Source organism: Equus quagga, chromosome 15 (genome assembly GCF_021613505.1).
Source record: "Equus quagga isolate Etosha38 chromosome 15, UCLA_HA_Equagga_1.0, whole genome shotgun sequence".
In the NCBI taxonomy this organism is placed as follows: Eukaryota; Metazoa; Chordata; class Mammalia; order Perissodactyla; family Equidae; genus Equus; species Equus quagga.
Window position 1 is genome coordinate 71,712,529 of NC_060281.1, and position 15,496 is coordinate 71,728,024.

At 44.3% G+C, this 15,496-nt stretch overlaps 1 protein-coding gene across 1 annotated transcript in view; it reads right to left on the reverse strand.

Annotated features, from left to right (window-relative positions):
* The window catches only part of P2RX7 (purinergic receptor P2X 7), a 45,329-nt gene that overhangs the window by 19,673 nt on the left and 10,160 nt on the right, over window positions 1-15,496 (reverse strand). Inside the window, exons 2-7 of the mRNA XM_046640349.1 lie at window positions 7,406-7,574; window positions 6,238-6,306; window positions 5,165-5,237; window positions 4,015-4,111; window positions 1,736-1,816; window positions 967-1,096 (exon numbers count right to left, since the gene is read on the reverse strand). Coding sequence (XP_046496305.1) covers window positions 967-1,096; window positions 1,736-1,816; window positions 4,015-4,111; window positions 5,165-5,237; window positions 6,238-6,306; window positions 7,406-7,574 — 619 coding nt within the window. The remainder of the gene's footprint in view (window positions 1-966; window positions 1,097-1,735; window positions 1,817-4,014; window positions 4,112-5,164; window positions 5,238-6,237; window positions 6,307-7,405; window positions 7,575-15,496) is intronic.

Genomic DNA, 15,496 nt, shown 5'->3' on the forward strand with positions numbered 1-15,496 from the left:
TGCTTAAGCCAGTTGAGTTTGGTTTCTGTTATTTGCCCTCAAAATTACTTTATTTATTTTTTGCTTACTCATTTGAGTTGCATTTCTATAACTTGCAACTAGAAGAATCCCAATTAATCCAAGTATGGTAGTCTGAATAATGGCCCCCAAAGATATTCCTAACCCCTGGAATCTCTGAATATGTTACCTTATATGGCAAAAGAGACTTTGCAGCTGCAATTAAATTAAGGATTTTGAGATGGGGAGATTATCCAGGTGGGCCCTAAACGTTCCCTGTTTATAAGAGGGACGCAGAGGAAGATTTGATGCAGAACAAGAAGTCAATGTGACCACTGAGGCAAGATGCTCTGCTGCTGGCTTCGAAGCTGGAAGAAGGGGCTGTGAGCCAAGAAATGCAATGAATGAAGCTCTAGAAGGGAGAAGAGGCAGGGAAATGGATTTTCCCCTAGAGCCTCTGGAGGGAGCATGGGCTTGCTGATACCTTTTTTTTGGGGGGTGGGGGATATTTTATTAACATGTTTTAATATTTTAGGTTGGCATTTATGGATTTTTGCTGAGATTTATTTTTTATTTTCCCCCCAGTTTTATTAAAAATTGACATACATCACTGTATAGGTTTAAGGTGGATACCTGCTGATATCTTGATTTTGGCCCAGTGAAACTGATTTTGAACTTCTCACCTCCAGAAGTGTGAAAAAAATGTGTGTTGTTTTAAGCCATTAAGTTTGTGGTAATTTGTTCCAGCAGCCACAGGAAGCTAATACACCAAGTATCTCACTCATAGGGTTGTTATAGGATTAGATGAGGTAATGCAGGGAAAGTCTTTGGCATCAGCCGTGGATTTACTACATGCTCAATAAAGGGAGCCACTTTATCAAGACCCAGGGGTCCAGCCTCTTGCCTATTTGACGTCTTTCATCTCCCAACACACACCCCCACACCTCATGGTACAAAGGCACCACCAACCTGAATTGCCACATCTGAAAAATGATCTCCTGTTTCTCGGAAGATATCTCCTAGTCGGAAAATGGGACATTGTGGATTCTGAGTCTTGTGAAAGGTGCAAGTGATGTTTAAACCTGGCAAGAAGTTTCTCCTGCACATAATGAAAAGCAAACAAACATCTCCATTGAAAACGAGGATCCATCTCTTTCATAGGTGTGAGGCAGTGTGGTAGCTGGGCTCCATGAGGTGCCCTAATGATCCGCCCCCACCTGGGATTCACACCCGTGTGTAGTCCCCTACCACATTGTACCAGGGTTGGTCTTTGTAACCAATAGCTTATGGCAGAAGTGGTGGTGTGTCACTTCCAAGATTAGGTTGTAAAAGACTGTGGCTTCTATCATGATTCTTGTCTTGCTTGCTTGTTCTCTGTCCCTCTTGGGTCATTTGCTCTGGGGGAAGCCAGGCACCATGTCCTAAGGACACTCAAGCACTCCTAGGGAGAGGTCCCCGTGGTAAGGAACAGAGCCCACCTGCAGACAACTGCATGAGCGAGCTCAGAATAGGATTCTCCAGGCCCAGTCAAGCCCAGAGATGACTGTAGCTCCGGCTGACAGCTTACATGCAACCTGAGAAACCCTGAGCCAGAACCACCCAGCGAAGTCATTCCCAGATTCCTGATCCTCAGAAACTGTGAGATGATAATTGTTTGTAGTTTTAAGCTTCTAAATTTGGGGGTTATTTGTCCAACAGCAGTAGACAACTAATACAGCCAGACATTCTAGGCACTTACGTGGTATAATTGTGGCCAGGGAAGTCGATGTTATTCTTGATGAGCACAGTGAAGTTTTCAGCACTGTTCAAGAGCGCAGGCCTGAGAGAGAGAACAGTGGGCCAGTGGGACCAGAGGCTTCTGGTTTCTTGTCTGGGTCATTGTGATGAGTGAAGAGAAATGCAATCTAGTTGGCCAAACCATCTAAAATTCTCCAGCTTCTCCAGGAATAATTTCTCCCTTCTTGAGACCTCACGGTATTTATTATAACACTTCTCTGATGTAATTATATGTTTATATGATTAGATATGTGCAGCGGTGTGCTGGTAAATATGTAATAACCAGCTCTCCAGGAATAAAAAACAAGCCCTGAGATGTAGCATTTACTGATTATTGTGATATAAATACTCCCATCACGCCGATTTCAAGCTACTAATGGGACATCACTGAACTTGGAGTTGTGAAGGGATGAGCATAATTGGCTCAGAGCTGGTACGAGCCAGCTCCAGCACAGCCCTGTTTGTATTTTTCCTAACAGGCTTGGTATTCCTTCAGGGCCGGGACAGTAATTTTCTTATTTTGGCGTCCCCAGCCTTTAGCACAGGGCCACACACACGTAGCTGACTCTATCAGTCATTCTCTAGAGGCTCCGAGTAGCGTAAAATTCTCGATGAGTTAGAGGAGCACAAATTCTAGACTGCAGGAAGGTTCACTCACCATCCATCCATCCCTTCATTCAGTAAATATTTATTGTACTGAGGATGGGGCGGGGCACTGGGGATGTAAAGTGGTGATGGGTGTGTTGAATGAACGATTAAACCCCTTCATGTAAGACATGAGAAAACTGCAGTTCAGGGCGTTGCTTGCCCAAGGTTGTGACCAGCACAATGGAGATGCACAGTATTTATTGAATAAGTTTGTGGCAGAACCTGGACTGAAAACCACAGGCAATCAAGAGGCCCCTGGCCTTGAAACAGACTACTTGAGTGTAGGTCGAGGTCCCAACCAGGCCTTGGGCAATTCCTTCTGCGACAAAGAAACTTCCCTGACCTAGAAATGAACCTGGGTGGTGCCCTTAATGACGGAGGGCCAGACAGGCTGACACTGCCTAGTGCTTCCCACCCTGACGTGGGGAACCTTTGCCTGAACCTTCTAAAAAGTCAGCTTTTTGGGTGGTCTTCTCTTTGCCCCATAGATGCTGATGATGTGGTCCTGAGTCACATTCATCTAGAGCTGTACTCTCCAATTTGCATCCCCTAGGCATGTATGGCTGTTTAAATTGAAATTTAAGTGAATTAAAAATTCAGTTGCTGTGTTGCAGTAGCCACATTTCAAGTGCTCAACAGCCACATGTGGCAAGTGGCTACTGTATTGGACAGGACAGGTACAGGTGGACAGTGCTGGTCTAGAACCACCACACTTCTGCGGGCAGATCATTTGTGTGCACGTCTGTGCGTGTGTGTGTATCTGTCAGTGTGTCTCTGCGTGTATGTGTGTGTTACTGAGCACTTTACTATAAGCCAAGCACACGGCTCACTTTACAATCACTGTACAAGTATCATTTTATTAAATTCTCACAAGAGCTCCGTGTGGTCGGTGCAGTTATTATCCTCATTTCACAGATGAGGAAACTGAAACTCACAGAGGTTATGCCACTTGCCCAAGGTCACACAGCAAGGATGTGTTAGAGCCAGGATTTGAATCTAGGTCTTTTTGTCCTCTTCAGAAATGCAGCAGTCCCTATGGTTTCTGTGATTTAACAGTAATTTCTGCCTTCTGAGCCCAACCTTGTGTGGTAAAGAAAATAATCAATACAGGGGACCACCAAATCTGTATGTCACTGTGGCCATTTAATTTAAGCAGACTTCCCTTCCTGCCCTCCTTCCTTTCTCTTCCTTTTCCTTCTCTTTCCTTCCCATCCCCTTCCTTCCTTTTCCCTTTCCTCCCTCCCACCTTCCTATTCTTAATCACTCAGTATGGACACTGACCAGTCAGAATGGACGCCACTGTAGCACCAGAGGTGCCCTGGAAGGTGCTAGGACAGCCAGGGGGGCAGGAGCACCCAATAGTGCTTTGGGTGATAGCTATTTCCCAGCTGGTACAGAAATATTTCAATATTTTTACAACTGGCATGGCCCTCCCAGAGACCATCACAGGTGTGGCTGGCAGTGAGTCACCAAGCTATTAGGACCCAGGACTTTGCAGGAGTTTGCTGAGAAAGGAATCCAGAGCAACACCTGGCAAGGCCTCATCTGTGCACTGCTGAGGGCCACCGTGTCTGTCCCCAGCCTGCAACTCACCGGGGGGCCTCTTCCACTGCCTCGATGGGACACCAGGCAGAGACTTCACAGGTCTTCTGGTTCCCTTTATACACTATACACCTTCCGGTCTGGATTCCTGTGAGGGTCAAGGGGTGGTAGAAGCACTTGATGTGTGAAAGAACTGTGGGGAGGAAACTCTCCAGGAGGCATGTCATTAACCCAACCCAAGCACAAGACTATTTATGCTTTTCAACCTAAGTAATGTCCGTTTCCAGGAAACCCCATCTGAACCACAAACTTACATAAGGCAAACCAAGCAAGCAACACATCAAATGGTAAGCTTTTTAAAATAAGCATCAGAGAGAACACGGAAAGACCATGGATGCAAGAAAAGATGCCTGAGAGGGGAGATGAACAGGGTGCATTCTCTCACTTGGTATAAATGGACTAGAACTTGGTTTCTAAATGGTTATCCGAGTCCCTCTAGGGGTCTACAGTATGTACCAAGGAGGTGCAAAGCCACGGAATAAACGTGGCACCTTGTCCTGGAGCATCAATGTCATTAACAGATTTCCGGGTGGGACTGTAATGTTAAATAGTAAGTAATGTTAAAATGATCTCTATACCAACTCAGACACACGTGTTATGGAACAGAATGTCACATTCATGTGCCTTTTTGTGTGTGTGTATGTTATAAGCACTGATGGTTTTTTCTTTTTTGTGGTAATTTTTTAATTGTCATGTGCCTCTTCAAGTTAAAACAAGAGATATGGAAATTCTGCAGGTTAATACGAGTATTGCACCCACGTGACCTCAGGGTACAATTCATGTTCCTCAACCTTTGGGGAAATTCAAGAGGGAAAGTTTAGAATACTGAGATGAGTATTTTTTATCAATTAGATTTTCGATTACCATGTGGTTTTTCTATCGGTTAGAACCCTGTAGGTGCTAATTCTTGGAGGTTTTCAGGAGCTGCCCTCAATGAGGAATTAGAGTCGCATTCATTGCAGCTGGTCCTCTGGGGGCAGAGCCGAGTCATGCAGGGGACACACGCTCTCCCGTGGCCTGATGATGGTGGAAGAAGGCAGCTGAGAGCCAGAGCTAAAGATCTGAACTTTAGGGCATTGCGAATGTCACCAAGATGCCAGACAGTCCACCCCTGGGATCACAGAAAAGAAACAGAACATACCTTTGCTCTGCGGGTCCATCCATCCCTTTTTACAACCCCGGTCAGAGGAACAGAGCGTCCTGCGGGTGGGATACTGCAGGGAGAAGGACAGGATAGTGGGGAGTAAGCAACGTGTGTCCCTAAGATATGGACAAGTGGGCGTCTATGTCCACACAAAAACCTGTACTCAGGTGTTCATAGCAGCACTATTCACAGTAGCCACAAAGTGGCAACAGCCCAAATATCCATCAACTGATGAATGGACAAATAAAAAGTAGTACGTTTATACAATGGAATATTATTCAGCCATAAAAAGGAATAAAGAACTGACCCATGCTACAGTATGAATGAACCTTGAAAACATGATGCTAAGTGAAGAAAGTTAGACACAAAAGGCTACATACTGTATGATTCCATTTATATGAAATGTCCAGAATAGGGAAATCCATAGAGACAGAAAGTAGATCAGTGGTCGCCAGGGGCTGTGGCAAGAGGGGATGGGGAGTGACTGCTAATGGGTACGGGATTTCTTTTTGGGGTGATGCTAATGTTCTGGAATTAGACAGTGATGCACACAACATTGTGAATATACACTAAAAACTACTGAATTGTACACTTTAAATGGTGGATTTTATGGTATGTGAATTATATCCCGATAAAAAAGAAGAAGAAATAAAAATCTAAAAAGCAGATGTCAGGGCAGCCAGGGACCACTTTCAGGGAGGGCCCTTGGGGTGGTGAGCAGGGGGCCTGCTCCGAGCAACCCTGTGGCTGCAGAACTGAGTGAAGCAGACAAGCACAGAGGCTCCGCAGGAAACATGGAAATAAGGGATGCCAGTTACTCTGTCCTGGCCTGAGAAAACGAGGTCAGTCAGGTCTCAGTGCTGAGGACAGAATAAGGAGAAGAGAAACGAGATGACTTGGTTTATGCATATTCAACTGCCCATTTTCATGGGAGCGGGTTAATGGCAAGTCTTAGGAAACCAGAACATGACATAGGTGTGAAAATAGCCTCTACTCATGATCTTCCTCTGACCCGTGCCTCCTCCAGGAACTCTTGTCACCTGTCCAACCACTCTGGGTCCCCTCCTTACCTCGGGACACAACCCCTGCTCTTGGCCTTCTGTCTTGAGAAAGTTTGTCATCACAAAGAAGGAGTTACCCTGCAGAGAAAAGGAGAGAAGGCAAATGCAAGGCTTTGAGAACAGAACTACTTAATCATAATAATCCACTTTGCTGAGTGCCTGGGGGCGAACCTTCCCACTCTTCTGAGCTTCAGTGTAGAAATCAGGGTCCAGGAGCAACTCGGACTACGCCAAGGACTTAATATGAAAGCTGGACTAGCCGCCCTGCTGAGCCGAGGGAGAGAAAGGAACATTCAAACTGATTGACTATTCATTTTCCATTCCAGCCTCAAAAGCAGCCTTTTCATTTTTTTGGACACAGTAAAATCCTGTTAAATTGCAACTCAAGAGACCTGGGGAGGCGGAGGTGGGGTGTGGGCTTCCATCAGAACGCTGTTCAGATTATCCAGGACTTTAATTAAAGGGCAATAGGGCATCTCGCCACCTGGGAAATAGCTGGAGATTTTAATGACCCACTGTTAGAAACAAACAGATAGCAGCTTGGGTTTTATGGTTTTGCAAAGCATTCCAGCTCCCAGGGGCTGCACATGTGCCCTCTTTTCCCTCCCGCCCCACATCTGTTCTCGGGTGTTCTCAGTCCCACTTCCATTTCTCCTCTTTGACAATTCGACTTTCATTTTCTCCCTTTGCAAATTTAGACAGTCACATGCCCTTTCTCTGTGATCCATACCCTTCCTTTCTTTGTCGTCTATATCCTTCCTTTGTGCAAAATCTTATCCAAAGTGTTTTCCTAGAGACATTTTTTGTTGATAAAATGCCGCGCAAATGATATAGAATGGCTGGTTCTGTCTAGGCAGAAAGTTCTTTGCCCTTCTGAATCTAGGCAGACTTGATGGCCCTGCTTCTAAAAAGCTGTGCATAAATCAAGCGTGAGTGAATCAAATCGTGTTTTAAATGCACTAGGGCACACTGCTATTTTGAGAAACCCTGTAGGACTTGATAAAGCAAGGAATCATCTCCTTTGAGCTGCTGGATCTGACCCAATTTTGCAATTTTTAGGTTTTCTCAGTTGGGATTTTCACAGAGCTTTTTAAATAGGGCCAATGTTTTTCTGGAGTGAGGCTCTAGGTCCCAGGGGAAGGGGGCGAGTCCTGGGAGGATGCTGACAGGTGCTCACCTGCAGGGGGAAGGTGTAGTCTGCGGTGTCGAAGACGCTCTGCACCACCTTCTTCACTCCGCTCTCTATAATCTCCTCTCTCACCTCTGCTATTCCTTTCACCTTGGTGTGCACAGAGCTGATTAGAGGCTCTTTCCGCTGGTACCGCTTGTCACTCACCAAGGCAAAGCTAAATGGCAGACACAAAAAAGCATCAATGGTTTTCTCCAGGGAGGCACAATGCAGTGGTTTTGGATGCAGGTGCTGAAGACTTCCTCTAGTCAAATCCTAGCTTGGCATGCTGTATTTTATTGAAGTATAATTGACGTACAATATCCTATTAGTTTCAGGTGTACATCATAATGATTAGATATCTATATACATTACGAAATGATTACGATAAGTCGTTACCATCTGTCACCATGCAAAGTTATTACAAGATTATTGGCCATATTCCCTATGCTGTATGTTGCGTCTCCATGGGTCATTCCCTTTATAACTGGTGGTTTGTACCTGTTAATGTCCTTCCCCTATTTCACCTCCGCACCGCTTCCCCACTCTGGTAACCCCGGGTTGTTTTCCGATTCTATGAGTGAGTCTGTTTCTGTTTTGTTTGTTCATTTGTTTTGTTTTTCAGATTCCACATATAAGTGAAATCATATGGTAATTGTCTTTCTCTGTCTGCCTTATTTCACTTTGCGTGAGTGGACTCTAGGTCCATCCATGTTGTCACAAATGGCAAGATCTCCGTTTGTTTTTGATTTCAACAGACTCCAACTGAACTCTCCCCCTTTACATTCCCTGCCCATAAGTGCAGCCTACCCCAAACCCTCAACGGACTCGCCTGTAGCTTCCTACAGTTTGCATGTCCCAAATTGCAGTTCCTCTGTTATTTACAAATAAACTCAGCTCTTTGACAATTTCAAGCTTGCCTCAGTTTACCTCTTTATTTAGGTCGACAGCATGCAAACTCCTTAGCACTGAATGCTCACTACCTGGAAACTACTGCCCCCAATACCAACTTCTAATATTGCCTAATACAGATCCTAATTTACAGGACAGCTTCTGAAATACCGAAGTCCAGCCCCAGGTTGGTCCACCAGTGTTGTCCTGGGGTCTCAGTAGAACATCAGCACCTATCTAAGAGTGTGTCCAGCAGGTCAGCCACCTGTTTTCCAAGAACACCCACCAGTATATAAATAATTGATAATAGCAGTTACCCTTTATTGAACACTTAGTCTGTGCCAAGTGCTCTACATGCATCATCTCCTTTAATCCTCACAACAACAAGAGGAGATAGTTCCTGTAATCATGGCTCTTTTGTAGATGAGGGAATGGGCTCAGAGAGGTAAAGGAACTTGCCCAAGGTTACACAGATAGTCAATGGCAGAACTGAGACGCTCCACTGGTTTACCTTATAGCCCAGAGCCAGACCTTGTAACCATGTGCTATACTTATTCATGCATAATATAGGGCTCTGCCTCTGGTTTCCTGCCTTTCGGTCAGTTCATTAGTTGTTAATACCTTCTTTAGAATATGATTCTAAATTATTATGGTAGAGGGAAGAAAGAGAGAAAGTGAAATTAATAATTAAAAATGGTAGATTGCACCCCAATTTATCTGTTTTCCCTGTCTCCCATTTCCCTGAATAATTAAGAGTTTCTTTGGCAAGATGAAGTACATTCGAAGAAGAGCAGTCCGTATGACCCAGCAGTTCCACTCTTAGATGTACGCCCTAGAGAAATCCCATACCTGTGCCCAAGGAGTTAGATACAAGAATGTTTATGGCAGCATTTTTTGTAAGAGGGAAAACTGAGTAACCTAAATGTCCTCAAACACTGAGTGGCTAAATAAATTGTTGGATTCATACAATGGGACACTCTATAGCAGTGAAAATGAAAGAAGAGCTATTTATATCAACATGGAAATAACATAATGTTGAGCAGACAAAGCATGCTGCAGTATGATATACAGTTTAAAGAAATCCAAAACAATATTATATACTCAGACAAATACCTGTCCATGCATGTTCATAGCAGCACTCTTCACAATAGCCGAAAGGTGGAAACAACCCAAATGTCCATTGGTAGATGGACGGATAAACGAAATGTGATCTATCCATACAATGGAGTATTATTCAGTCATAAAAAGGAATGAAGTACTGAGATGTGCTGTGCTGTGGATGAACCTCAAAACATGATGTTAAGTGAAAGAAGAGAGACATTCAATATCACATAGTCTATGATTCCATTCATATGAAATGTCCAGAATGGGTAAATCCATAGAGACAGAGAGTAGACTGATGGTTGACAGGGGCTGAAGGAAGGGGAAAATGGGAAGTAGCTGCATTATGGGTGTGGGGTTTCCTTTTGGGGTGACGAAATTGTTCTGGAATTAGACAGAGGTGGTGGTTGCACAACATTCTGAAGGCACTAAATGCCGGTGACTTGTTCACTTTAAAATGGCTAATTTTATGTTATATGAATTTCATCTCAATAAAAAAAGGAAAAATATTTTTTATAGATACAGACATATTATAGAAAACAAACATAGAATGACAAACACCAAATTCAGGATGGTGTTTATGGGGGTGAAGAAAGGGAATAGGATAAACGCTGGGTTTGCTGGGAGCTAAAACTGGATTAGCAGTGTTTTGTTTCTTAAGTCGGATGGTGGTACTTGAGTGTTTACTATAGTATTCTCAACATATTTTAGTACTTCTGTAACATTCACTAACCAATAAAGCTCATGAAGAAAGACATTAAGGCTGGAGATCCAGATCTGAGATCCAATCAGCATATATGAGACAGAGTTATTAAATATGATTCCATAGACAAACATGCAACAATATCTTTCAGCCTAGCCTCACAACATGTTCATGGTATGCGCAATGTTTCTTCATGTTAGATATTGCAACATTCTCCCAGAATAACACTGGGTCAGTTTGGCCCACCATTTGGGAAGCTCAATTCTGATCTCTCTTATTCATTCCAGAATGCACAACATGTTATAGGTCAGTCTTAATGGAATCCAACCCTCTTATAAATCAGAAAACTTGTCTTTGTGTAGTAATGAATATATCATTTTAAGAATGAAAATGCTTCAGAGCTGCATCAAAGGAAAGAAGAGGAAAAGAAACAGAGTTTGCAGTATCCTGCCCCATGGAAAGAACATTCTAATGACCATCCCAGCAGCTCTCTCCCAACTCGCTTGGTGACTCAAACAAGCCATGCCATCCCTCTGGGCTGTGGGTTTAGTCCCTGAACGAGAGGATAACTGCCTGGCTCCCTAATCTCTACGACCTTTCGGCTCCAAGAAGCTACAATTCTGTGTGTTCAGAAGATGCAAAACCACTGGTGCCTGGAGCAAACGAGCATGAAGGAGGTGGGGTTTGGCTGGGCCCTGTAGCATGAGTAGGTTAAGCTGGCGGAGAGGAACGCTGCAGAGAGTCTGGGAAGGTGGAAGAGGGCTAACATGAGAGAAGCCTGGGCACTCACAGGGAGTCTGGCTGTGGGGGGCCAGGGGAGGAGGGAAGGAGGGAGAGCGAGATCAGCCCTGGAGCCCTCAGGCTGGCACACTGCACTCAACTCACCAGATGTAGACGAAGGAGCCCACCATAAAGAGGTTCTTCAGAGTCCCGAGCCACGTGTTCTGACTATGAATGGCTTTCACAGTCTTGTAATGGCACCTCAGGGGGGGTTGGCTGCATGCCAGCATGGCGGGAGGGTCCTCAAAGCACCGTGGGGAGGAAGTCCCCTCAGCAAAGCCCGGCTCTCCCTCACAGCGCCTGGGCTCACGGAGCAAAGGTAACACTGAAGCGGAAGGACGGGACCTGAGAATGAACTGCCCTCGAATCTGGTTAACTCACGCCCAACCCAGGGCCAATAGACATTTTCGTGAGCCCCTAGAAGAACTGTGGGCCCTGGGCACTGTGCCCGCTGTGCTTCTTGGAGAAGTGGGGCCTGCAGCCTCTGCTTCTTGTATTTAAAATCCCAGGAGGTGAATCTGATTATGTCCCTCCCTGGTCCACTCAGCTGTGGTGGGAGGCCAGCAAAGGGCCAAGGGCAACAAGACGCATGCTGAGAAGAAAGCACAGCACCCCCGTGGAAAGTTAAATACCAATTGTATTAGTTTCCTATTGCTGTCGTAGCAAATTACCGTGACTTCAGTGGCTTAAAACACCATGAATTTATTCTCTTACAGTTCTGGGCATCAGATGCCTAAAATCAGTCTTACAGGGCTAAAACCAAGCTCACGACAAGGCTGCTTCCTTCTAGAGGCTCCATAACAGAATCTGTTCCTTGCCTATTCCAGCTTCTAGAGGCTGCCTTGGCACTCCTCAGCTCGTAGCCACGTCACTCCAACCTCAGCTCCTGTTGTCACATCTCCTTTTTCTAACTTTGACCCTCTTGCCTCCCTCTTATAAAGACTCTTGTCCTTATTATTACACTGGGGCCACTCAGATCATCAATCTCCTCATCTCAAGACCTTGAACTTAATCTTATCTGCAAAGTGGCTTCTGCCATGTAAGATAACCTATTCACCGGCAATTAGGTGCCAGGAATTAGGACACAGAGATTTTGGGGGAGCCATTCTTCAGCCAACCACAATATAGTAAGCCTGCTGTAGCTGTATAAGAGCCCCCATTCCACCCTACCCCAGCTTTCCTTGAGCTCACCTGAGGGGGTTTCAGTTTCTTGTCACCCACAGCTTGACTAAGACATCATCTTCACTTCTAATTCCCTTTAGCTCTCGTCCTTCTCCGTCATCTAGCACATACTTCCCAAACTCTCTTTCCATACTTCCCAAACTCTGTCTCTGTCTCGTTCGAAAAACTCCCACTCCGGAACACAATACTTTCTACACATTCTACTATATGGAGAGTAGGGAGTGAGTCCTAATCTATTGGTTAATGTTTACCAATTAGAGGAAATATAATGGATACATGTAAAGTCCTGGCCTTGAGCTCAAAAGCTCAATTATGCACATACAAACTATGGACCACGCAAATTGGCAGAGGTTTATGTTAAAGAGGCTGGAAAATTTTAGAAAACCTTAAGCTTGTATGAAGTGACGGTTGTGTTATATCATCCAGATTAAAAAAAAACACAACAAACTAGTGTTGTCTTAAGCTTCAGTGAGAGTAGAATATTCCGCTCTGGGTAGTGCTAGGCCCAGTGACCTATGCCCTGATCAGGCAGCAATAGGAGCCCCGTGTTCAGGTTTTATGAGCCACATTTTTAAAGAAAATCCCTTTTGTTGTTGTAAAGGTGTAAATTTCACAGAAAAGCACAAAGAACATGAAAAGCTTCCAACATTTTCCCTCTGAGAGGTTAAACTTGAAACTTTGAGAGTAACTTCTAGAGAGCTGGACACACAAACATGGCCACACTCTACATGCTTTTTTATAACTTGCTATTTCTACTGAATCATATGTTATTAATTCTTCTACAACTGTAATGATAAATTCATGATAGAGATAGATTTATGATAGGTAATCATTTTTAATGGTTACAGAGTATTCTAGTGTTTAGATTGGAATGTAAGAAATTACCCACTTTGTGGCGCTAAACAGTAGGATATTGGCAGGTCCATATGGTTCAAGCTAAGAGGTAAGTTGTGATAATTCACCAGCCAGGCTCTTACTGATGGATACTTAACTGGAACTTTTGTTTGGTTTTTCCCTATCGTAAACATTTTTTCAGTAATTCTGATATCGCTTTTACTATGTGTCAAGCACTCCTCTAAGCGTAGTTTAGTAACATATTAACTCTTCCAATCCTCACCTCCCCAAAACAAACCTGTAAGGAAGGCACTGGTATTACACCCACCTTTTAGCTGAGCAAACTGTGGCTTAGAGGAATGAGCCTAAGTTCACAGAATGCTATAGCCTGGATGTTTGTGACCCCCAGCATTCATATGCTGAAACCCAGCCCTCAATGTGATGGTGTTTGGAGGTGAGGCCTTTGGGAGGTGATTAGGTCATGAGGGTGGAGCCCTCATGAATGGATTAATGCCCTTATATAAGAGGCCCCAGAAACCCCTCACCCCTTCCACCATGTGAGGACACAGCAAAAAGACAGCCGTCTGTGAACCAGGAAGCAAGTTCTCGCCAGACAGTGAATCTGCCAGTGCCTTCATCTTGGACTTCCAGCCTCCAGAAGTGGGAGAAATAAATTTCTGTTGTTTATAAGCCGCTCAGTCTGTGATATTTTGTTATAGCAGCCCGAACAGACTAAGACACACAGTAAGTAGCAACACTGGCTCCACAGCCTATGCTCTTTTGGATGCTATTGTAAATGGAATTGTTTTCTTAATTCCTTTTTTGGATTGCTCATTGCTGGTGTATGGAAACACAACTGATTTTTGTGTGTTGATCTTGTACCTTGAAACTTTACTGAATTGGTTTATTAACTTTAACAAGTTTTAAAAAAAAAATTTTATTTTTTAATATTTTTTTGAGGAAGATTAACCCTGCACTAATGTCCGCTGCCAATCCTCCTCTCGGCAAACCCTGGGCGACCAAAGCTGAGCGCACAAACTTAACCGCTACGCCACCACGGGGCTGGCCCCATCTTTAACAATTTTTTTGTGAATTCTTTGGGATTCTCCATAAATAGGATCATATCACCTGAGTATAAAGATAGTTTTACTTCTTCTTTTCCAATTTGGATGCCTTTTATTTCTTTTTCAAGCCTAACTGCCCTCCCTGGCTAGAATTTTCAGTACAATGTTGAATAGCAGTGGTGAAAAGAGGCATCCTTGTCTTCTTCCTGATCTGTGGGGGAAGCATTCAGTCTTTCCTCACTGAGGCTCAGTTTATTCTCTTAAGCACTATACTTCGTTGCCTCTCGACCCTCCTCTTCTATGTTGTCAGGCATGTACTTGCACAAGAATCTTTTTACATCTAAGGTGTTAAATCCTTAAGATGAATTTCTAGGTCAAAGGATGTGCACATTCTATATCTCAATTCATTTTGCCAAACCACAAAAGGTCAAAGCATTTCATACTTCCACCAGCAAAGCAAGAGTGCATACACTGCCTTTTAAGAGGGCCTTGACAAACAAGAGTGGTTGTGTGGGCTTGGCTGAGAAAGCAAAGGGTCTGGACACAGTGTTGGAGGCACATGGCTGGAGGGATCAGAGCTATTATTTTGAAGAGGAGAAATGCAGTAGGAGGGTGTAGTTATTTGAAGAGTGTCAAGTAGAAGAGGGACCACAGAACAGAACTCTAACCAAAGGGGAAAATTACAGGGAGACAGATTTTCACTTAGTATAAGGAGGAAATGTCTAACAATTAGAGCAATCCCAGAACAGAACAGGCTTTCCTTGTGGTTGTTAGTGACAGTGATGACGATGACTATGATGATAATTTCTATTTATCTCATCATCTCTTGCTCTCTGGTCTTCTCTCCATCTGCTTTTTAACATCACTTCCCATCTTAAAAATAAACCCTCCCTGAACCCCGACATTCTTCTCCTACCACCACTGGATGCCTCTCTTCTCCTTTGTAGCCAAGTCCTTTGAAAGAGTGAGTCACCACATCCGTTTCCGCATCTGCATTCACTCCTCTGCCCACTCCAGTCTAGTTACCGCCCCCATCACTTCTCCAAAGCCTCTCTTGCCAAGTAAACAACAACGTCATCATCACTAAATCCAATAGACATGCCACAGACCTGATCTTCCTGGAACTCTCAGCAGCATTTGACGCCAATGACCATGCACCACCTCCCTCCCTTTCTTCCCGTAGCTTCCTGGAATCCACTTCTCCTGACTTTCTTTGGATCTCTATGACCATCCCTTCTCATAATCCTTCGGGGACTTCTGTGCTTCCCATCACTTAAAGGTTAGCATTCCTCAGGGTCTATTCAAAGCCCTCTTGCCTTCTCACCTACATCGTCTCTTTTTTTTTTTTTTAAAGATTTTATTTTTTTCCTTTTTCTCCCCAAAGCCGCCCGGTACATGTTGTATACTCTTGTATACTCTTCGTTGTGGGTCCTTCTAGTTGTGGCATATGGGATGCTGCCTCAGCGTGGTTTGATGAGCAGTGCCATGTCCGCGCCCAGGATTCGAACCAACGAAACACTGAGCCGCTTGCAGCGGAGCGCGCGA